Source organism: Aedes albopictus, chromosome 2 (assembly GCF_035046485.1).
Source record: "Aedes albopictus strain Foshan chromosome 2, AalbF5, whole genome shotgun sequence".
NCBI classification, from domain to species: Eukaryota; Metazoa; Arthropoda; class Insecta; order Diptera; family Culicidae; genus Aedes; species Aedes albopictus.
The window spans coordinates 311453478-311477580 of record NC_085137.1 but is presented as its reverse complement, the minus strand read 5'-3'; the positions used below and the strand labels follow the sequence as shown (position 1 = coordinate 311477580).

At 39.7% G+C, this 24103-nt stretch overlaps 1 protein-coding gene across 8 annotated transcripts in view; it reads right to left on the bottom strand.

The window, feature by feature from the left end:
- Positions 1-24103, bottom strand: part of LOC109420871 (PDZ and LIM domain protein 3) — a 155610-nt gene that overhangs the window by 57904 nt on the left and 73603 nt on the right. For all 8 annotated transcript variants that reach the window (XM_029880087.2, XM_029880085.2, XM_029880086.2 and 5 more), the window contains 2 exons: positions 16026-16369; positions 15778-15961 (listed from right to left, as the gene is read on the bottom strand). In XM_029880087.2, the coding sequence (XP_029735947.2) occupies positions 15778-15961; positions 16026-16369 (528 nt within the window). The remainder of the gene's footprint in view (positions 1-15777; positions 15962-16025; positions 16370-24103) is intronic.

The following is a 24103-nucleotide window of genomic DNA, read 5'->3' as shown; positions in this document are numbered from 1 at the left end:
AATGAAAGAGTTCCTTAGGAAATTCCAGAAATAATTCATCGAGAAAACCAGTAAAGGAATCCAGGAAAGAATCCAGAAAGGAATGTCGGAGGAAATCGCCAAGGGAATCCCGGGAAAAATACCTGAAGAATTCCAAGCAAGATTCTCTGGAAAGTCAATGGAAAAATCCCTGAAGAAATCTTCAGGAATCCCTGATAAATAAAACAGAAACAGTCGAGAAAGAAAAAAAATCCACAATGGAACCTCTACGAATCTCGAAAGGAATACCTGGAAGAATACCGGAAGGAGTCACAGGAGAAACTTCCAAAAGAACCCCAGGTTGAATTAAAGGCAACCTTGGGAAAATCAACACAGTACGAACAAAACCTGTAAAATGAAGACGGATCAAATTTAACAAAAAGAACCCCTCATATAGAATGGATTTTTTTATGCAATCCTAATATAAGATTGAAAAAGTAAAAGAAATATTTAGATTCGAACAAGATTTGCGCTCAGGTACTTGGGGTGTGAGTAGCACGCCCGAGCACTCTCAGCTGCCTCAGCTTGTTTAATACTAGACAGTAGGCCGTCCCTTATTTTGCAAAAAATGGAAATGTTATAAGTTATTTAGTGGAAAATGATCGTTATAGCTAAGAAATGATCGTGTCAAAATTTGAAGTCCGTATCTCAAGGCTAAGTGGTCCCACAAGGGGCCTAAAGTTGTCAAAAATGATATGGGACCAAAAAAAAAACATGATTTTTTTTTCGACGATAAAATACGCTATTCTTCTAAAACCGGTGATTTTAGGACCTTGTGCTTAGAATTGCGATATCTCTACTCGTTTTTGAGTTATTGAACAAAATAGGGTAAGTTTCCTTCGGAATCTAAAAAAAATGATCAAAAATGCTGATTTTTCGATTGTTTTTTGTCAATATCTCAGAAACGAGAAGAGATATTGCAAATCTAAGCACATTTTGGCCCTTTAGGATCCTAAAATCACCGGTTTTAGTAGAATGGCGTATTTGTTCTATCAGAAAAAAAAATTTCATGTTTTTTCGTCCCATACCATTTTTGACAATTTTAGGCCCCTTGAGGGACCATTTAGCCTTGAGATACGGACTTATACGATCATTTCTTAGGCCAGTAGTACACAGGGTAAAATATTTGACAAGAAAAGAATTCAAGAAACAACATCAGTTTGACTCTAATGAAAATTCGATTGAGTCAAACAAGATGTTTGAGCATTGGTTTCGTTTTGTACAAATATTTGACCCTGTGTACTTACAGCTTTAGCTAAAACGATCATTTTCCGCTAACGAACTTATAACATTTCTAAATTTTGCAAAATAAGGGACGGCCTACTAGACAGTTAAACTCAAACAGCTGCAACCGTAAATAAACGACCAGCTCCGATCTTGTGTTAGCTGCTGAAGCGAGTGCAAAGAGATACAACCGTGACACAAAGCGTTTGAAGAATTCCTGAGCACCCGAATGGTATCCCGAAAGGAATCAGTGAAGGAATCCCCAATGAAATGCTGGAAAATGTTTCTGAAGGAATCCCGGGAGGAATCCCTAGACGAATCCCAAATTGAATTCCAAACGGAATTCCAGAAGAAAAAATCTTGGAGAAATACTTGGCAGAATCCTCGAGGAATCCCTGAAGGGATCTCAAAAGAAAGGAAGCTTGAGTAGGATAAATGTGGAATCCCGGAAAGAATATCAAAAAGACTGTTAGGGGAAATCATAAAATTCTTTGGAGGAATGTCTGACAAACTGTCAGAAAAAACTTCCAATAGGATTCTGGGAGGAATCAACGAAGTAATTTGTGAAGGAATCCAGCAATAACTTCACTTTTCAATTTGAAGTATGTATGAATTTTCTGAACAACTTTTCCGAAAACAACAGATGTGCTGAAATATTGTGTAATTCTTAAGGTATTCCATTCAAATGCGCTGTAGAATAAATATATAACATAAGAACTTCAAAATTGCTGTCTACTGTTAAGGCGCTGTCCATAAACTACGTAGACCTTTTTTCGGCCATCTCAAAATGGCTGATGCTGGATGCAATAAAAAGTTTCGTAGTACAATTTATAACTACTGGATTAACCGTTATGTGTCCGACCAACTTTTTGCTTTTTTCTACACCGTATATTTTAAATGGGTGCTGGGTACCCTGTCGGCCACAAAGGGTTAACGGTGTTTCTGACGCATTTTTATTGAATGCTTTGTAATTTCAAGAACTTTTTTTTACTTTTCATTTTGGGAATTTTTAATCTCATGCTAGTTTTTTCAATATTTCAAGAAATTTTGATGAAAATCGTCAATAACACCAGAAGATAAATTAAAAGATCTATCTAAAATATGAAGGAATCTACCTTAGCATTCATTTTTTTATGTTAATGCAGCAGATCGCAAAGAATTCCTCCTGATACTCTTTCATAACGTACACCTAAAACGTATCTGTAGTTCTTAATGAACCAGAAAAGGCCAACACATTAAATGTATAATACAAGTGGAGAACTGCTTTCGCGAAGCTTTCCAGTAAGAGAAGACTGCAATGTGTGACTAAATACACTATCCAAAATGTTGAAGCCCCTGTGCTTAAGGCTTTCGAACTGTGTGGCAATAGTTGTTAATACTTCGAAAATGATGCCTTACTCCTCTAGGCAAAACTTGGCAGCTGCTGCTGTTATGCTACTCTAAAGTTTACATTTTGAGTGCACTAGAGTGCACCGTTTTGCACCCACACGCTGTACTTTATGTAGAAGGAGTATATGAAGCGGTGGATAATAATGCGAATCTCAGATGACAATTTATCGTGCATAAATTTACATCTCATTGCGGTTCGATATTTTGTACTGCTTCCCATACATTTGCAAGTTTTCTTCTTTCTTTAGATCGCGTAATGTATTAAGTCCCAACATACTTCTTGGAATATTCCGGCGAAACAAATTTCTAGCGGCACTCTCCGCTCGCGTGCACTTTATGATAATGAAGATATTTGAAGCAAACAATTTTCACCACTCTACGTTCCTCCCTGTGTACATTGCGGTTTTCCAAGATTCGCTCGCTGTGATGGTTGTGAAAATACAAAGCTTCTTCGAAGAATGTACCTACATACCCTTTTCTAGAGCTGAGGAGGATGGAAGTGCGGTTCATCATCAGCACGCGCGCATCCTTACGAATCCCTATCGCAATTACGCTCAAATTCCCACCCAACCGGAGTGCTGTAAAGATTGTTTGCTTCAGAAGCAACTTGTCTCCTAGTGCTTTACCTCCTTACACTTGGTATACTGCCGTGAATCGCATACTTGTCCCATTTGCATAGGAAATCCAGCAAAGATGGGACTGATATGCGATTCACGGCAGTATAGGCAAGCAGTTAAAAAAGGATATTCTGTTCTGTGTACCCTCCGGTCCCGTTGTACCACGTGCGAAGGGTACATCTAACGAAAACGACACGCGAAAATTATCAATTCCCAACCTTCCCATCCCACTCTGAATTTTTGCATGGGTCGTAACACTTTGCTGAAATATTCCCCCTCCTTCTCAAAGCGTGTCATAACTTCTGGACGTTCCCTTTGTAGTGACTGCGAAACATAGAATGATTTATCCTTCACTCTGGCAAAGTTCTCGCATCGTCGCGCATCCTTTTACAAGCAGCACGATGGGTATCTTCTCCCTATCTGTGGAATTATTGTAGCATCCTTCTTTCTTGGAACGTGTCTTTACGAGGCATGTGCTCGCTTAAACTTGTTTGTGTTCGAGCCAGGATAAGAAATTTGATTAGAAAATGGGGGTGACTCCAGGGTAAGAAATTTAATTTATTCATAAGAGCATTTTCGCTTTGCGCTGCTTCTTTGACTAGGAAGCGTGTTTAGAAGTCAATTTTGAATATAGTAAAATGGAGGGAAATTCAGGTTTAAAAAGATTTTATTTCTAGTAAATTCTTTTCAAACATTTTTAAACCTTACGTCAGCATCACGTTGATGCTGAGTAGAAAAAGCGAGATTTATTCAACGCGTTGAACTAAATATAACACCACGATCACTCAAGGGTTAATGTGTTAAAAACATTTTTCTGCGTAAGTTCTTACGGTGCTTGGCCAAATTGCCTATTTCAATTCTTGATTTTAAAACAAAAAAGGCCAGATAATGAATACATAACACGGACAGTTTTTTTTGTCCAGCTCCAAATTTCTCCTTTTCTGATTGCTCCCGACTAGAAACTCATAAATCTGAAGTTTTGATCCATCCTATCACACAGATATAAAATTTTGAAAAATTGAAAAATTTCGAGGTTTTTCATTTTCAAGGTATTATTAACGTATCTTAAAAATCAACTGAGATACGAACTTGGCGTCCTTGACAAAGTTATTCAGAACAACATTTTCTACAACTCTTGTGAAGACATCAACCTTGTATCTTGAAAAATTAATAAAAGTAAATTTCCTGTTTCACTTTTAGGAGGATTGATCATTTTTACCAACAGTCAAAAAGAAGCATGTTATCGTAGTGAAAAATTTCCTTGAAGACGCCATGACGCCAAACAGCATGGTTAAATTAGCAACTGTGCAATAAAGTAGTTGGATTCTTTGCATTCAATACCTATAAGAAATCCTTAAAACATAACTTCGTAAAAAAACACCGTTTCTCGAGAATGGCTTGCCGGATCTTCGTAAAATTTTTATGGTAGCTGCACAACCCCTAAAGCTCCGTGGTACACCTTTCCCTTTTTTGATATCGTGCATTTAGCCGGAATGGAGAACGAAAAACCTCGAAATTTTCCGATTTTCCAAAATTTCATATCTATGCGGCCCCTCCTCTCTCCCAGGAGGGGATGGGTCAAAACTTCAGATTTATGAGTTTCTAGTTGAGAGCAATCAGAAAAGGTGAAATGTAGAGCTGGGCAGAAAAAAAGTTGATTTTTTTTTGTCAGACCGTGTAATTCCCCATGGATTCTAGTTGAAAATATTGAATTAATGTTTTGAATATTGTATTATGCGTTCAATTTTAAACTTCGCCTGATTTGATTTTACTGTGTATGTCGGAGGAAAACCTCATTTGACTTTTTGTTGAATCTTATTTAGACGAGGTTAGCTAATTAGAACTGCTTTCCACCATTTCACTTTAGTGTTTACTCATTATAGTTTATAGTCTTTAACTCGGAAAGCTGATGATCATTTTTAGTGTAGAATCATGTCCTGAGTTCGTAAACGCGATAAATACAGTAGAGTGGTTTTTTTCGACTTTCCATGCAAGGCTGGGTGATTTGGAATCGAATTAGTGGCTCACTTCGTATACAGTAAGGACCGATTTTGTCAGCCTCTGGTAGCGTTTTGGGCTGACAAAATCGGGAAATTTTAAAAATCATTTTTTTATTCATGAAAAATTATTCTGAGCACGTCAGAGACGGAAATAGGTGTCTAATAAGGAGGATCTGCTTTGGGTTCGTTCACATGTTACGTAACGTCTTCTCCTAGCTTATAGCTTATACATTTAACTTTAGCTGTCTACGAATAAAAATGAACCAATATCTGATTGACAAGTATAAACACTCATACTGCCCAAATTGACTACGTTCCGCTGCCATTCCACTTTAACTTGCAGAGCCTAATCTCTAAAAAATCTCTGGAAAAATCTTCGAAGAAATGTTTGAGGGAATTTCTGGAGAAATTACCCCAGGAATTACGGAACGTACCGTAAACTGGGGTGTAGTTGATCAGTGGGGTGAACCTGATCACTTAATTATCCGCGAATATCGACTTTCAAGGAAGCAATTATATATTAACTATTCGCAATCCAATGACGTAACATTAACATGGAATGGTAACTTCCTTGAAAGTCGATATCCGTGGGTAATTGAGAGATCAGGTTCACCCCACTGATCAACTACACCCCAGTTTTCGGTAACCCTCAGGACATTCCCGAAGGAATCCCGTAAGTAGTTTCTACAAAAGCCTTTACAGGAGCTCCTGATAAATCCCTTAAGTAATTTCTGAAAGAATCGTTATTGCAATCTCCGTAGAAATTCCTAGAGGCATTTCTTCATTCAAAAAATCTTTAAAAGAATCCCTATTTCAATCTTTGAAGAAATTCCCTTGAGAAATTCATGGAAAAATCTTAAGAGAGACCCCGGGGGAAGGGAATGCCGAATTAGGAAGTCTAACAGTGGAATCATAGTGAAATCTCTAGAGGAATTCCTATATGAGGAAGAACTGAAGTCATTAATAGAGGAACGCTTTAAGAAATTCCTAGAAGAATCCCTGATGGAATCCTAAGAGGAATTCTTAAAAAAATCCCTAGGAAAATCGCTTGATTTATTCATCAGATTGGCTCCAGGGGCAGGTTCTTTTCCATTTGGGAAATTTGTGCCTTTCGCAAATTCATGGACTAATGCACGGAGTAATTCATACAGGAATTATCGCAGAAATATCTACAGAATTACCTGAATACACCACTAGGGGAGTTCATATAGAAATAACTGGATAAAGTCCTACAGGAATACTAGCGAGAATTTCTGGAAGAATCTTAGCAGGAGTTTGTGAAGGCTATAGGGGTATCATAGGAAGAATACATGAACAATTCTTAGGGAAATATCAGAAAGGGTTCTTATAGAAATTTCCAGAAAATAATCTTGGAGGAACTCCAGCAGATGTTCCTGGACTATCAAAGCAGATACAGGGGATACTCAAAATAACTGGGACAGGTAAAATTTTCACTTGTCAAAAAATTTTCAACTAGCTGAAACTTTTCGAATAGGGCATCAAATATTCTCAAATTTTTACTGTAAGTTCATCAACTAGTTGTGTATCAGTGGTCCAATTTTCCAAAGTTCGGACTATTCTACACGAAGTTAAAAATATTCTAGAAAAAGGTATAATTATCCGATAGCCAATTTTGAGCTGTTATATCTCCGGATTCAATGAACCGAATGCAATGAAATTTTGATCATTTATGACTAATATAATGAACTTTGAAAAACATTTGACTTAATTTGAAATTATTTTTAAGAAAAAAAAAGTTATAGCGATTTCATTTATTCTATGTTTTTTATTAAATTTATCTATTTTTCATATGTATCCCATTACTTTTTCAATATAATGCCGGCCATTTGGTTTCTTTTTTTTTCGAAAAATTAATATATTCAAGTCAATTAGAAAGAATTTAATTGAATTATAATTACTATCTTGAACTTTGAATCGATTATGAAGTTTTGGATAAATTGGCGTTTCATTATGAAAATAATCTAATCGTTATAATTCTCTTTCGCGTTAAAAAAATTAAGTTTAGTCAAAAGTTTTTAATAGCTCATTAAATTAGTCATAAATGATCTAAATTTTATTGCATTCAGTTTATTGAATCCGGAGATATAACAGCTCAAAGTTGGCTATCGAGTAATTATATCTTTTTCTAGACTATTTTTAACTTCGTGTAGAATAGTCCGAACTTTTCCAAAATTGGACCACTGATACACAACTAGTTGATGAAATTACAGTAAAAATTTGAGAATATTTGATGCCCTGTTCGAAAAGTTACAGCGAGTTGAACATTTTTTGACAAATGACAATTTTACCTGTCCCAGTTATTGTGAGTATCCCCTGTATGTATGGAGAAATCTCAGCAGGATGTCTTTAAAGAATCGGTAGGAAAATCTCTGGATAAATACAAGTAACAATTGTAGGAGAAATTATTTGAGAAATCCTTGGAGAAACACCTGGATACATCGCTGTAGAAATTCATGTAGAAATTTTTAGAAAAAGTCCTGCATGAATACCAGCAAATATTTTAGAGGAATCCTAGAAGAAGTTCCTGAACGAATCTCAAAAAAAGCTGCCGGAGCAATCACAGGAGAATGCCTGGAAAAATCTTAAAGAGACACATGTTAATGAATTGTTATTAAATTCCTGGAAGAATTCCTTTAAAAACTTCCGGCGGAATTTATGGAGAAACACCAGCAAAAGTACTTACAAGAAACCAAGCAAAAGTTCTTGAAGGAATCGCAGCAATAATTTCGGGGGAATTTCACCACGAATTCCTCAAGGGTTTCTAATGGATGAATCTCTGGAAGAATTACGACAGCAATGTTTGAAGCAATCCAGGCAGGAAATCTACAACACAAATATCATAATAAATATCTGGATCAATCCTAACAAGTAAACCTGGAGGAATCCAGAGGCGTCGGAAAGAAGAAGAAGAAAATTGGTTGACTTGTAATCACAACAAAAGCCACCGTTTCTAGTTTGTTCTGCATACATACATTTATTTGTTCAACATCATTAAGACAAGACATAATCAACAATAGTACGCCACAATACTCGGTTTGTGGCTGCCGCTCTCCATCCTCGGTCGCGCCCAATGCTCGCCAAGTCACGCTCCACCTGGTCCGCCCATCGTACTCTCTGCGCTCCACGCCTTCTTGTGCCAACCGGATCCGTTGCAAACACCAGCTTTGCAGGGTTGTTGTCCGGCATTCTTGCAACATGCCCTGCCCACCGTATCCTTCCGGCTTTGGCCACCTTCTGGATGCTGGGTTCGCCGTAAAGTGCAGCGAGCTCGTGGTTCATTCTTCTCCGCCACACACCGTTCTCCTGCACACCGCCGAAGATCGTTCTTAGCACGCGTCGCTCGAAAACTCCGAGTGCTTGCAGGTCCTCCTCGAGCATGGTCCATGTCTCGTGCCCGTAGAGGATCACCGGTCTTATCAGCGTTTTGTACATGGTGCATTTGGTGCGTGGGTGAATCTTTTTCGACCGCAGTTTCTTCTGGAGCCCGTAGTAGGCCCGACTTCCGCTGATGATGCGCCTCCGAATTTCTCGGCTCACGTTGTTGTCAGCCGTCGATAAGGATCCGAGGTAGACGAATTCCTCCACCACCTCGAAAGTATCCCCGTCTATCGTAACATTACTACCCAGACGGATCCGGTCGTTTTCGGTTCCGCCTACCAGCATGTACTTTGTTTTTGAGGCATTCACCACCAGTCCGACCTTTGCTGCTTCGCGTTTCAGGCGGGTGTACAGCTCTGCCACCGTTCCAAATGTCCTGGCAATAATGTCCATGTCGTCCGCAAAGCACACAAATTGACCGGATTTTGTGAAAATCGTTCCCCGGCTGTTGAGCCCGGCTCGTCGCATCACACCTTCCAGCGCGATGTTAAAGAGTAGACATGAGAGTCCGTCACCTTGTCGCAGTCCCCGGCGAGATACGAATGAACTAGATAGTTCACCCGAAACCCTTACGCAGTTTTGCACACCGTCCATCGTTGCTTTAATCAGTCTAGTCAGCTTCCCAGGAAAGCCGTTTTCGTCCATGATTCTCCATAGCTCTGCGCGGTCGATACTATCGTATGCCGCTTTGAAGTCGATGAACAGGTGGTACGTTGGGACCTGGTATTCACGGCATTTCTGGAGGATTTGCCGTACGGTAAAGATCTGGTCCGTTGTCGACCGGCCGTCGATGAAGCCGGCTTGATAACTTCCCACGAACTCATTTGTTTTAGGTGACAGACGACGGAAGATGATCTGCGATAGCACTTTGTAGGCAGCATTCAAAATAGTGATCGCCCTGAAGTTCTCACATTCCAAATGGTCGCCTTTCTTGTGAATGGGGCAGATTACCCCTTCCTTCCACTCCTCCGGTAGCTGTTCGGTTTCCCAGATCCTGACTATCAGCCGATGCAGACAGGTGGCCAACTTTTCTGGGCCCATCTTGATGAGTTCAGCTGCGATACCATCCTTACCCGCTGCTTTGTTGGTTTTGAGCTGGTGAATGGCATCCTTAACTTCCCTCAGCGTGGGAGTTGGTTCATTTCCGTCCTCCGCTGCACTGGCGTCGTCGTTCCTTCCGTTGCCGTGGGCTCCCGTGCCTACGTTCTCCACGCCGTTCAGGTGCTGATCGAAGTGCTGCTTCCACCTTTCGATCACCTCACGTCCGTCCGTCAAGAGGCCTCCGTCTTTATCCCTGCATATTTCGGCTCGCGGCACGAAGCCGTTGCGGGATGCGTTGAGCTTCTGATAGAACTTCCGTGTTTCTTGGGAACGGCACAGCAGTTCCATTTCTTCACACTCCGCTTCTTCCAGGCGGCGCTTTTTCTCCCGAAAGAGGCGGGTCTGCTGTTTCCGCTTCTGTTTGTAACGTTCCACGTTCTGTCGAGTCCCTTGCTGCAGCATTACCGCCCTCGCTGCGTTCTTCTCCTCCAGAACCGTTCTGCACTCTTCGTCGAACCATTCGTTACGTCGATTCCGTTCCACGTACCCGATGGTGCTCTCTGCTGCGTCGTTGATGGCTGCTTTCACTGTACTCCAGCAGTCCTCTAGAGGGGCCTCATCGAGCTCGCCCTCGTCTGGCAACGCGGCTTCGAGATTCTGCGCGTATGCTGAGGCGACATCCGGTTGCTTCAGTCGCTCTAGGTTGTACCGTGGCGGTCGCCGGTACCGTACATTGTTGATGACGGAGAGTTTTGGGCGCAGTTTGACCATCACCAGATAGTGGTCGGAGTCGATGTTGGCGCCACGATAGGTCCTGACGTCGATAATGTCGGAGAAGTGCCGTCCGTCAATCAGAACGTGGTCGATTTGAGATTCCGTCTGCTGTGGTGATCTCCAGGTGTAACGATAAGGGAGGCTGTGTTGGAAAAAGGTGCTACGTATGGCCATATTTTTGGAGGCGGCGAAATCAATGAGTCGTAGGCCGTTTTCGTTCGTCTGCTGGTGGGCGCTGAACTTACCAATCGTCGGTCTGAATTCCTCCTCCTGGCCTACCTGAGCGTTCAAATCTCCTATGATGATCTTGACGTCGTGGCTTGGGCAGCGATCGTACTCGCGTTCGAGCTGCGCGTAAAATGCGTCCTTGTCATCATCAGTACTTCCGGAGTGTGGGCTGTGCACGTTTATTATGCTGAAGTTGAAGAATCGGCCCTTGATCCTCAACCTGCACATTCTTTCGTCGATCGGCCACCAACCGATCACGCGCCTCTGCATATCACCCATCACGATGAAAGCTGTTCCCAGCTCGCGTGTGTTGCCGCAGCTCTGGTAGATGGTATGATTACCTCTAAACGTTCGCACCATGGATCCTGTCCAACACACCTCCTGCAGCGCTACGATGCCGAACCCGCGGTCCTTCAGTAGATCGGCGAGTATGCGGGTGCTCCCAATGAAGTTGAGAGATCGGCAGTTCCACGTACCGAGTTTCCAATCGCAAGTCCTTTTTGTTCGCTGGGGTCGTTGCCGTTGGTCTCGGTTCGTATTATTCTGTTGCTGATTTTCCGTTACAATGGTTTTTTACGGCTGGCTCGTAGGGCCTGACACCAACCCCCTACTTTCCGGAGGACCATAGTGCACAGTTGAGCTTAGAGTCCTTCCCTGGCACTCGGACGTAGATCAGCCGCCCCTAACATGGGGATCAGACGCTGTTGTGAGCCGCTCCTCCTGGAGAACAGACGCTCAGGTTTGCCGAAGCAAACCCCCCCTTCCCTGTCAGCCTACGACCAAAGGTCCCACCGGGGTTGGTTACCCGATCTTCCCTAAGGTTGCTCATAGTTTCCGGCCGGTACCGCGTGGAGGTAGGGATAGGAGTTGCTGGGCAGAGGCTAGTGGATCACAATGGGATCTGAATTGCGCAGCATACCCAGCCTTTACCGTGCCCTAGTTTGTTCTGATCCAGAGGAAATTAAGAAGAATAGTCTTTAAGCCCATATAGCCGATGTGGTAAGCGCACGTGCAATCAACAAAACCATGCTGAGGGTGACGAGTTTGATTCCCGGCTAGCCAAGAATCCGTTTCATAATCAACATTTCCATAACTACCTTGGGTATAAAATATCTTTATGACTGCCACACGATATACCTACACTCCCGATCAAAAGTTTGGGGTCACCGCCTCAAAAACATATCATATTTTTAGGCCCATATCTCCGCTAATTTGCGTCCGAATTCAAAACCTTAGGCTTCATTCAAAAGATAATAAGTCAAAGAAACTTTGAACATGATTTAAAAGAAACTTTTTCAAAAAAAAAATGTATGTAAACTTAACCCAAAGTTGCCAAATTTTCTAAAAAAATAATATAAACTTACGGCAGTGTCGCTGGAAATTGGGTTGACCAAATTTTAAGATGAGAGCGGTAATATAACCCATTTTCTATTAGCTTTCAACTGCTTTTTACAGAACTTAGCTAAAAAATCTAGAAAAAAAGTTATTAAGTAAATTAACTCTTCTTGTCATCGACCAAAAGTTTGGGGTCACCCCTCAATATGATGTATCGGCCAAAAGTTTGGGGTCACTTTCGTAAAACGTGGAAAAGTGATTTGGTGATATCTTCGTCATCTATAGTTCAATTTTAAGTCTTTTTCTCATTTCAAAGATAATTAACTAAATTTACGTTTGATGTCTGTAACTTAACGTATTTAACAATTTTTGTATATAAAAATTTTATGTAAAGTTAACACATTTCACCACATTTCAAAAAATGAGGCAACTTTACGTTAAGTTTTAGTATGTAAATTTCAACAAATGTGTGTGGTTGAATGTCTATGCAGTAAGATTTATTCATTGTGTTTCAAATAGGCCAAGAAGAATTGAAATTGAATGAAAGATGACAAAGATATCAACAAATCACTTTTCCATGTTTTACGATAGTGACCCCAAACTTTTGGTCGATGACATCAAGGATTAATTTACTTAATAACTTTTTTCCTAGATTTTTTAGCTAAGTTCTGTAAAAAGCAGTTGAAAGCTAATAAAAAAATGGGTTATATTACCGCTCTCATCTTAAAATTTGGTCAACCCAATTTCCAGCGACACTACCGTAAGTTTATATTCATTTTTTAGAAAATTTGGCAACTCTGGGATAAGTTTACATACATAATTTTTTGAAAAAGTTTCTTTGACTTATTATCTTTTGAATGAGACCTAGGGTTTTGAAATTGGACGCAAATTGACGAAGATGTGGGCTTAAGGACAGACTTGTTAGAATCCCAAAATGGCCGCCACAATGGCCGACTTTGGCACCTACTCACGATTTTGAAGGCACAAAACAGAATAATAAAACGCATTATTGTTTGAAGCTTGCTTTTAGAGATTTGTGCATCTGAAGTTTTGATGCACTGTTGAAGCGGGACTTCAAGACGTTTGTCCTTAAAAAAATGACATGTTTTTGAGGGGGTGACCCCAAACTTTTGATCGGGAGTGTACATATGCAAAATAAACATTGACTGTGGAGGATCTCAATCAACGATTGTGAAAGTTCTCATAAAATAATTGATTGATTGATTTGTCTTCATGTAAGATACAGGGGATGGCCAAAATGTTTGGGATAGGCAACTCTTTTACTCTCACAATAAAATTCAACATGCTGTTACTTTTCATAGAGTGCATCAAAAAATCTCAAATTTTGACTGTTTGTCAACCTATTATATGTGCATCATTGGTATGAATTTGGGCTTGATTGATTAATTTTTCGCGAAGTTAGAACCGATCGGGTAAAAGACTATTATTTAGACAACTAATTTTTGAACTGTCATATCTCGGAAACCAGTGAACCGAATTGAATGATTTTTTTAACGTTTATCAACAATATATTGATACTTAATACGACGTTATAATATGTAATATTTTCTCACGGCGAATTATGTTATGCCGGATTGAAGTTTTTACCCATATAGAGGAAAATAAGTCAAATTTACAATACCACACAAAAATTACTAAATGCGTTCTTCCTTCAGTCTAAATAGGCTCTACTATATCTGATTAGAGATAACTTGAGAACAGAAGTGGAACATCTTTGGATATCAACACTAAAATTTATTGACATTGATGTAAAAAAATTACATTTTTCGAGAAAAATCCAAAAAGTGTCAAATCCATGATAACTTTTTTCAACGTTTAAAAAGTACCTATGTTTTAATCGTTTGTGCAGCATTTGCATATTATTAGTGTACGTTCAAAATTTCATTCAATTCGGTTCACTGGTTTCCGAGATATGACACTTCAAAAATGAGTTGTCTGAAAAATAGTGTTTTACGCGAACGGTTCTAACTTTCCGAAATATTAATCAATCGAGCCCAAATTTGTACCAATGATGCACACATAATAGGTTGACAAACAGTCAAAATTTGAGATTTTTTGATGCACTCTATGAAAAGTTATAGCTATTTGAACTTTTTTGTGAGGGATAAAAAAGTTGCCTATCCCAAACATTTTGGCCATCCCCTGTACTTTCACTCATAAAATACTAAGCTTAGAAGCAGGCTGTGTCCCAGTTAGACGTAACGTTCTAAGAGAGAGAGAGAGAGAGAGCTGGAATCTTTTAGTAATTTAAAACAATATAGGTTTAAAACATTGGCGAGGTTTGGGTGCTAAAATAGCAGAAATTTATTGGTTTGCAAAAAAGTGATTTCAAAAGTTATGCGAGTTTTGTTCATTGCGTAATTTTTCTATGACGCCTAAAGACATCCACTGCAAATATTGATTATCAAATTGAAATTCTGATTGAAAATCACTTTTTTTTTACTTCAAAAAAGGCTTAAAAGCTGACAAAATCGGGTCCTTATTGTATATCACTCTCCGTAATCAATGCTCCGATTAAGCTGAAAATTTTCCGTGTTGTCAACATAATATATTTGAAATGCACATTGAGAAAAACTTTTTCAATCTTATTTTCCTGTATTATCGTATGCGTGATAATGTTTGCACTATCGTTACATGGTGTTCCACTTTCACTTGTGAATAGTCTATTTTTTAGGCTAGTCAAACGACAGAAGTACGCGCTCTGATGTTCACATTTTTAATCATCATCCGGTTGATGATGGTTAATGACTGCGCGCAAGTCAAGCGTAGTTTTTGAGACTGGCTAAAACAATAATTAGAAATTTTTATTTAATTTTTTTCGCAACTTAATGAGTCAATCGCAACGAAAAAAATACCTGATTAATTATTGAGTTTTGTATTGCTTCTACGACAGCTTTCGAGCCTTTTTGGCACAAATTTCTCTTATCTCCAATTTGTCGAACAAGTACCTTTTCAAAAATTAAACGAGATTCCAGCAAAAAAAAATGTGCGTGGACTTCTGTCAGTTGACGCCGCTGCTGCGATCAGTTGTTCTGGAACGTCTCGTAAAATGGCTTATACAACAAATTGGTTTTCTTCACAGGCACGTATGCTATAACTCATGTCATAGTACGGTACGAATAAAAAAAAAGTCAATTTGCAGTTGGACACTTGCACAATGACTGAGTGGCAACCTACTCGTGATTCGTCCACGCGCAAATGTCGAAAAGTGACTTTACAGTCAGTCACCGTGGGAGTGTCACAGTTAAAAATCAAAATTATCGATTACTACAATGCAAATTGTTTGAATTTTAGTAAATGTAAATATTTTAAACAAGAAATCAAGAATTTCTTTTATTATAAAACATATGTAGTGTAGTGTAGCAATGCTCTCCGCTCACGCTTTCACTAGGATGTTGTTTCCTAAACCTTTCTGAAAATTCACAAAACGTTAATCGGTATGAACTAAGTCATTCACGCAGGCATTCATAATAAATGGTTCGACACAAAATGGATCCTAGACAAGAGCTTGACGTACATATCACATAGAATGATTTTGTTGTCTATGGATCAACCTTTATGCACACACACACAATGAAGCCCAATTTCAGAATGATAGAATTTCCAAATTGTCATCTGAATATGGAAACGGCGTTTTTGACCACCAATTTACGCGCAGCTGCATTTAACATAGAGGTCGACGACAGTATGTGCTTGTCGACCTGTGATTTGACTGAACATTGCTCAATTACCTGGTTGGTTAGCGCCTCGCTGCCTTCATCGTTGTTTGGAGCCATTGGTGGATATGGAGTCTTTGGCAGATGATAGCCACCGCTAGCATCCAGTTGTGGGAAAACTGTGTGCGGTAGGGTATCAACCGGATGTTCCAGAGCAGCGGCGTAAGCATGTGGTCCATGGGGAAGCGGCGATGTAACTCTAAAACAAGAAAGATGCGCGTCAAACGATGTTCACAAAAAATCGATCCCGAAATCTATCATACCTTGGCAACAAGCTGGCCGGGTCCGGCGGTGGGAAGTTCTGATGCTGGTATGGCTTCTGCTGCTGGTGTTGCTGTGGCACCGGGCTCATCGGTTGAGCAGCATAAGCTGGGGGCACGGGGCTCATCGCGGGACTGTACGCTCCATATCCGTTCGGTTCGTGGTGGGCGCTCTGATGCAGAGCGACCTTGTCATCGCGTCGGATTGTGATTTTTATCTGGTTGCCGGCGTTGCGGAAGAGGTTCTGCGCATCGTTGTGGGTCAGATCGCGGGCATCGTACTGGTCAATTTTGGTAATGATATCGCCACGCAGCAGTTCCTTTTGGGCCGGGCTGTTCACTTGGACCTGAAAAAGAAAAGGGGAAAACGACAAGACGGTGGCAAGTTAGTGGAATTGTTTGCTCGTGGATAAAGGGTAGTGCTGATGGGTCAGGTAAACGCATATCCCACAACCTGTTTCGATGTGTCCCTTCGGCCGAGTTTGTTATTCAGAATTGCATCATGGAAAGGGGTTTTTAGCTCTAAACTTTTTAAATTAAAGAACTAGTTATTCCGTTGTGGGACATACTTTAGTTCCCACGAGCAAGTTTCCAGTTTATTTCTATTTCTTAGATCGCTGATTTTGTCTATCACAAAGAAACTTGTTTCGTACCTTATTATTTACCGATCACCATTCATTTTTTCTCACGTTGTCCTGTCTTTGTGAAATTTAAATAAAGGCAACGCAAATACGGTTGAACTGACGCAGAGAAGTTGTTGGGCAATCCTGTTATATTGTATGCATTCATATGAATTTTTGATAATATTTTTTTTTATAAATTGAATACCGAACCGTAACTGTTACTGATGAGTACAATGTCTGTTTAAGGATCTCTAAGAACTCTACTGAGTAAAGGCTATTTAATCTACAAGCGTAGCTAGTGGTTTCTTAAAACTTTACAATAATTAAGGTCCATACTAACCGTCGAGATTTCTGATGGAATATAAATCCCAAGAAGGTAGTAGCATACATAATGGATGCTATTCGCAGGCCCAAAAAACAACTTTAGGTCCTAAATACTGATGGGTGTAGAAATGAACTGCTCACAACTGCTCTTACCACAATAGACCAATAAATATTCGTAGCGCGTTAATACCCCGACAGAACGCTCCTGAAAATGAAGGTTCATACTAACACAGCTCCAGGTAGCTTCGATATACCAAGTCACGATTTTAATAACTCTTTAAGGGTCTTGAGTAAAGGCCATAAAATCTGCGAGCGTAAATAGGGTGACGCGTCATGAAGCTCTTCTGAAGTGCTCTAAAACGACCCTGAAACGACTTGAAACACCTCTGAAACCCCTGAAGCTCATCTGAAAGCTTGAGAAGTTCCCTAACACTTCCGGGAATCTCACTGGAACCCCCTGAAACGCACTGAAACGTCTTGAAACGTCGCGAAACGTTTTGCAACATGTGTAAACAACCCCCACTCCCTGAAACTCATTTGAAAGCCTGTGAACGTCTTGAAACGCCATTGAAGACCGCCTGCAAACTCACCCGAGGGCCTGTGAAGCCCCTTAACCGTTCAGGACGCGCACCGTTGTCGCTCGTCGTACAAAGTGCGAACACAGTGCACAGCGCACCGTTGTCGCTCGTCGTACAAAGTGCGAACACAGTGCAGTTTTAAGCTCAAACAGGTGCGCGTCATAAAAGGTTTAACCCTTGGTTTAACCCCCTCTGAAATACGTAAATTCCTCGGGAACGCATTGAAGCGCCTCTAAAATCTGTTCGAAGCCACTTGAAGCTCACCTGAAAGTCTGTGAAACCCCTTAAATCCCATCCGAAACTCCCTCAAACACCTTGTAACTCTACCAAGTCCCCCTAAGTCTCACCAGAAAGTCAGTGAAGCCCTCTAAATATTATACAAAACCACCTGAATTGTCTTAAAAAGCTTCTGAAACACCCCGAAACCCCTTTGAAACGTCTTCAAACGTTCCTGAAGCTCCACTACACCCTTATAAAAACCTGTTCACATTTCATTAGAGCTTCCGGACTCTCACTGCAAGGCTTTGGAATCCCTCTGAAACGCTCCTGAAAGCACTTGAAGTTCCCAGGACACTTTTCAAAATCTCCAGAAACCTTAAAATGCCTCTGCAATCTACACAAATAAAAATAATTAGATGTACACGTCATGTAAACTTCATTTTAGTCATGTAAACTTAGTGTTATGATGGTTTACATGATTTATCATGTAAATTTATGTTAAATGTCATGTAAACTCTCAGAGTCATGCTGATTTACATGACCTATAATGGAAGTTTACATGATATTTCATGTACTTTTCATGATATGTCATGTAAACTTCCGTGATATCCCACGCTCCAATTATGTGCATCATATGTCACAGAATTTTACACTCTTTTTTCGATCTGTGTACCTGAAGTTCACCTGAGAACCTCCGAAGTCCTCTGAACCCCCTCCAAAACCTCCTGAAAAGCCCTTTTTTGTTCAAAACCTTAAGGAATTTGAATATGGACTAGGGTGGGTCATCGGAACATTTTTGTCAGATCAAGGTTTTTTCGACTCCATTTGGGGTCCTTAACAACTGGCCGAAATTTGAGAGGGATCGGTTACGCCTACGTTTTGCGCATCGCGATTGAAATTTATATGGAAATTCGTATGGGAAAACGTGCTTTTTTGTATTTTTCCTATTTCATCTACTAATTTAACTAAAGTCATAATACTAAACCCGTTAAAGTATAGTTCATGATATACCTTACAACTTTGCCGAAGACAGCAGGGTGCTAAAATGCTCACAAAAAAAAGTTATTATGCTCCAAAGTGAGGTATATCGAAATATATGTATGCTGAAAATGACTTTTTCTGCCATCACTGCCCGCTGGGTCAATTATAAACTGCTATAGCACTTTGTGGATGCATTCTATCAATTTGGTGTCTTCAGCAAAGTTGTTTGGATTTACATGCTCTTTGAATTGCATTTGGACATTAGTTCGAAATTTCACCGCATAGGTGGCGCTGCAATACAAACTTTTTTAATTCGCATCCTAGAGCTTTGGCGTTTTCGGCAATGTTGTAGAACATGGAAAGTTATGAAAATTTGTCGAAGACACCAAAGCTCTAGCACTCAACCCAGCGAAGTTATAGCGAAAATAGTAAATCGTATCTCAAAGTTTACGTTTTTGCACTTTTTTATATACTTCTTTTAGTGCCATGAATCGTTTATCTTCTACTAGCTGTCCCGGTAAACGTCGTACTGCTTTTTGCTGTTTTTTTTGACATACAGCTCCATAGGGACGTTTCCCGCAAAGTTATCTGTGCGGGAACCCCCAAATCAAAGGGGCTACATCCTCAATAGCGTTGGTAGATCGCTTACGCTGAGAGTTTACTACTTGAACATACATATACCTCGAACTATAATGATTAAAAGTAATATCATTCGTAATATATTAGTTATATTGGCAGATAAGGAAGGAGTATTCTCAAATATATATTTTAATATGTACGATTACCTACTTTCAAGGTAGCTGCAATGTAGTACATATGTCACACGTAGTACAAAAACGTAAACTTTGAGATAGGATTTACTATTTTCGCTATAACTTCGCTGGGTTGAGTGCTAGAGCTTTAGTGTCTTCGACAAATTTTCATAACTTTTCATGTTCTACAACATTGCCGAAAACGCCAAAGCTCTAGGATGCGAAATAAAAAAGTTTGTATCGCAGCGCCACCTATGCGGTGAAATTTCGAACTAATGTCCAAATGCAATTCAAAGAGCATGTAAATCCAAACAACTTTGCTGAAGACACCAAATTGATAGAATGCATCCACAAAGTGCTATAGCAGTTTATAATTGACCCAGCGGGCAGTGATGGCAGAAAAAGTCATTTTCAGCATATATTTCGATATACCTCACTTTGGAGCATAATAACTTTTTTTGTGAGCATTTTAGCACCCTGCTGTCTTCGGCAAAGTTGTAAGGTATATCATGAACTATACTTTAACGGGTTTAGTATTATGACTTTAGTTAAATTAGTAGATGAAATAGGAAAAATACAAAAAAGCACGTTTTCCCATACGAATTTCCATATAAATTTCAATCGCGATGCGCAAAACGTAGGCGTAACCGATCCCTCTCAAATTTCGGCCAGTTGTTAAGGACCCCAAATGGAGTCGAAAAAACCTTGATCTGACAAAAATGTTCCGATGACCCACCCTAGTGAGGTATGATGTCATTTTTAAAACTTTCATCGTTTCCAATAATAAATAGTCTCATTTGTTAGGCATTCGAAGTAGTAACAGCAACTAAACAATATTTGCTTGATACTTTAGCAGAAATGTTCACGAAAATAATGCATTTTCATTGATTTTGAGCGATTTTAAAAGCTGGATCATAAAATGGAAGTGGTGCAAAAAGGCCTTCTGCCATGGGATAAGAGGCCACATTCAAATATGACATCCATTTTTTTCTGACATTTCAGATCCCCTTTTCCACGTCTGTCATGTATTTTCGTACACACAATAAATCGTCACATTTGAATGACCCGTAATATGGATAGCGTACTAGCGTAGGCAACAACAACCATGCGCCTCCATGTGTTAATCAATCTCCTTAGAAACACATGGCTGACAACAAACTCATCAGAAAACCTTAGTTGCAAGCAAGAAAACCGGAAGTTTCCAATTTTTATTGGGAAATTAAAAGATTTCCCGCGGGTTTGTCTGCCTGGCTTCTGGAAGGATATTATATTTTCAGGAATGATTTTATTAATTGTTTTTTTTACCTCATTAGTGCATTTTAGGCCCGGTTCTCTTACACAGCTATGTTCTACATTTAAAAAAGATCTTACTTAGTTCCGTTATTTTAGTAGTAACAACTTCTGTGATCAAGATGAAAATTCATCTTTTGGGGGTTGGAATAGAGCACGAAAAGTGGAGAAACACAAGATTTTTTTTTCATTTATTTTAGCAATCATCTCTTTGAGATAGGCACACATCGGTGTAAGCTGCCAATATATAGTTTTCAAAATAACGGCATTAATTTAATAAAATTAATTACCGATAGCACACTTCTCAGTCGTGCCAACGGCTTTTCTATCGTGGTGTCATCCTCCCTGTGACAACATTTAATCGCATCAGACACAAGGTCAAGCGTTCTTACGTATTTTCACGGATTGCCACAGACATATACTATAGTGTATCCGAGTGGCGTTGATGATGTGATCTAGTTGTATTCACAAGGTCACTAATTTTCGTTTCGGTTTTGAACGGATGCTTTTTAGTAATTCAGTATTTAGTGAGAGTCATCCATCTTAATCGACTACTAATGAATCGTTCGAGGCATTACGTTGCGTTGCCTCGTCACCTAGAGACTAATGAAAGTGACAGTGACGGGTGGCTGTCTTATTAGAGGAAGGAAGTGACACATCAAATTAATGGAATTTTTAAATGATGAAATCCCGCGTCAGACAAAAAAAAAACTCTCAATGCCAATATCGATCGCTAGCCGTTAGATGCAATATGGTAAACAGAGAGAAAAACACTCAACGTTGTGACTGAGTGATCGACGCTCAAACTTCCCCAATGGCGATATGGTCAGCAATGACGCTGGCTGATGATGATGGGCGAGCTACAAGTGCATTTTTCGGTGCCGGCCAAGTATTTTTTTTTGCTGGTGCCTGCTAACGATACCAAAATAAAATCAGTGTGGTTTCGTTTTCATGCTCACACGGGCGTCCACTCACGAGAAAATAAAACGAAATAAATCGTCACAATAAGCGCATATGTTTTAGAGATGTGTGTTTTTTTTTGTACCGCTTCGAGGATGCGCCGAAGATTGAGATTTTCGAGTGGAAACAAAGCTGAAAATCGTCACATTTAATAATAAGCTGTTGAAACAGAGCAAATAAAAAAAAGCAAAAAAGTAGCCTTCAAACGAACGCAGGTTTGACAAACAGGCTATTTTGTTCTGCGTTGATGGACCTTGACGTAGATTTTTTGTGTGTGTATTCTCACGCTGTCGATGCTATTTCTAGTTTACATATTTGTTCATTCTACAGCAAACATAGGCGTTCTTCTTGGACGGTATCGCATCAGGCTGTCAACGGCTGTCGGAAAATCTGTTGTCAGCAACCAATATGCTAGACCATATTGGATTGTGGAATTTTTCCCCTAACTCGGGAATGTCAAGGTCGATGCTCTGTATAAAGGAAACTTTCTTCTTCATCTGATTTTTTTTTTATCTGTATTAACGAGATTTTTAGCCCTAGGCTAGTTCATCTCAGGACCCACGCTTTACTTCCCTTTTGAAGGAAGAACTCACATTTTGCGAGTTTGTCGGGAGTGGGATGCGATCCCAGGTCCTCGACTATCACGACTATCTCAAAATGTGAGTTCTTCCTTCGGAAGGGAAGTAAAGCGTGGGTCCCGAGATGAACTAGCCTAGGGCTATAAATCTCGTTAATACAGATAAAAAAAATCTTCATCTGAACCAAGGTTGTTAACCGATGATATATCAACGGTTAACTCAACGCAAACTCGATAACGATAAAGGTTACTCTAACCTCTCGATAACGATAAATCAAACGATGAAACAACGCGAAGATCAACGTATACCAGTATCAAGAACGGGTCATATAAAGAAGATTTTTTTTGGAGACGTTATCGAGGCGATAATCTCCACAGTTAACTGTATCGCCAATGATGTTTCCGCCTAAACACGTATCGTTATCGACGATAAACGATAACAGATGTTAACTTTATCGGTGAACGATAAGTTATCGATTACACTAGTTTTTGAACTCGGTAAGCTGATGATCATTTTTGGTGTAGAATCATGCCCTTCGAACTCAGGGCAACGCAAAGGAACGCAAAGGAAGAAAATTACAAAAGAGCGGAAATTTTTTCGACTTTCCATACAAGGTTGATGATTTGAAATCGATTTTTGTTCTATTTTTAAGCAAATTCATTTACTTCACACATCTCATTCTCCGTAATCAATGCTCCGATTGAGCTGAATTTTTTACTATATGTGCCTACATATAATATATCAAATAAACGTTGAGAAAGATTTTTTAAAATGTTTTTTTCTTATTAAAATAAAAAAATGCATTTCTTTATATATTTTTGGAAATCTAGCTATTAGGGAATTGGGGCGGAATTAAAAGGTACGAAACTGATTACACTCATTCGAAGAGGGTATTCAGCTTAGAGGGTTTTTCTCCTGCGCTTGCGATCCTGTACCGCTCCCTCTGCATACACAGCCATTCAATGAAAGAATCCTGGAAAATGATAGAATTTACTACTTCCATCTTTTTTGACATTATTGATGATTGCAGTACATCGGAGATACATTACAAGCATGAAAGCGGCCAGGCCTACTGTGCAGCGTTATAATTCAACAATAAAGACAATGAGTGGGGACATTTCGTACCAATGAAGTTGAAGATGTTCAAAATTTCGTGGGCTTCATGGTTGTGCGGCAAGAGGTGTCAGTCATCTAGACGTTGCGTAAGCCTCAGAAGTGTGGGTTCGATTCCCGCTCCAGTCGGGGAAAACTTTTCATCGAATGGAAAATTCTTCACTGGGCCACTGGGTGTTAAATATGTGTGTTGTCCGTTGTCTTATGTAAGTGCTTGTTCAGTCTGTACAACCTCTGGTTGAAGACGGTGTAGTGTCTTTTTTTTCAATTTACACTGTAATTTGCACTAAATTTGTTACTCAAAGTTCACAACTGCACAAGCAAGCGCGAGAACACCGCCGTTAAAATATCGATTCTACCGAGCAGCATCTAGACGGAACGTATCTAGCAAACGAAACTATTTTTTCTAACATAGACAGAGACAGAAACATGTTTGTTTTCAAAAAGCAGATAGGCCCTTTTCAAATGTATCGCGAGATTTTTTATGTTTACTCCAACTCAACCCGTCATACCACCTTTTCAAAAAACTTTGATTTTTTAAGAAAAATACCTGTAGGGGAGACTGAGGAGACTTAATCCCTGCGGAGACTTGTTCCCCCCACATTTTCTCGGAATCAAAAACCGTTTTATTCTAGCATATTTTTTTTTCAAAACTACATCTGA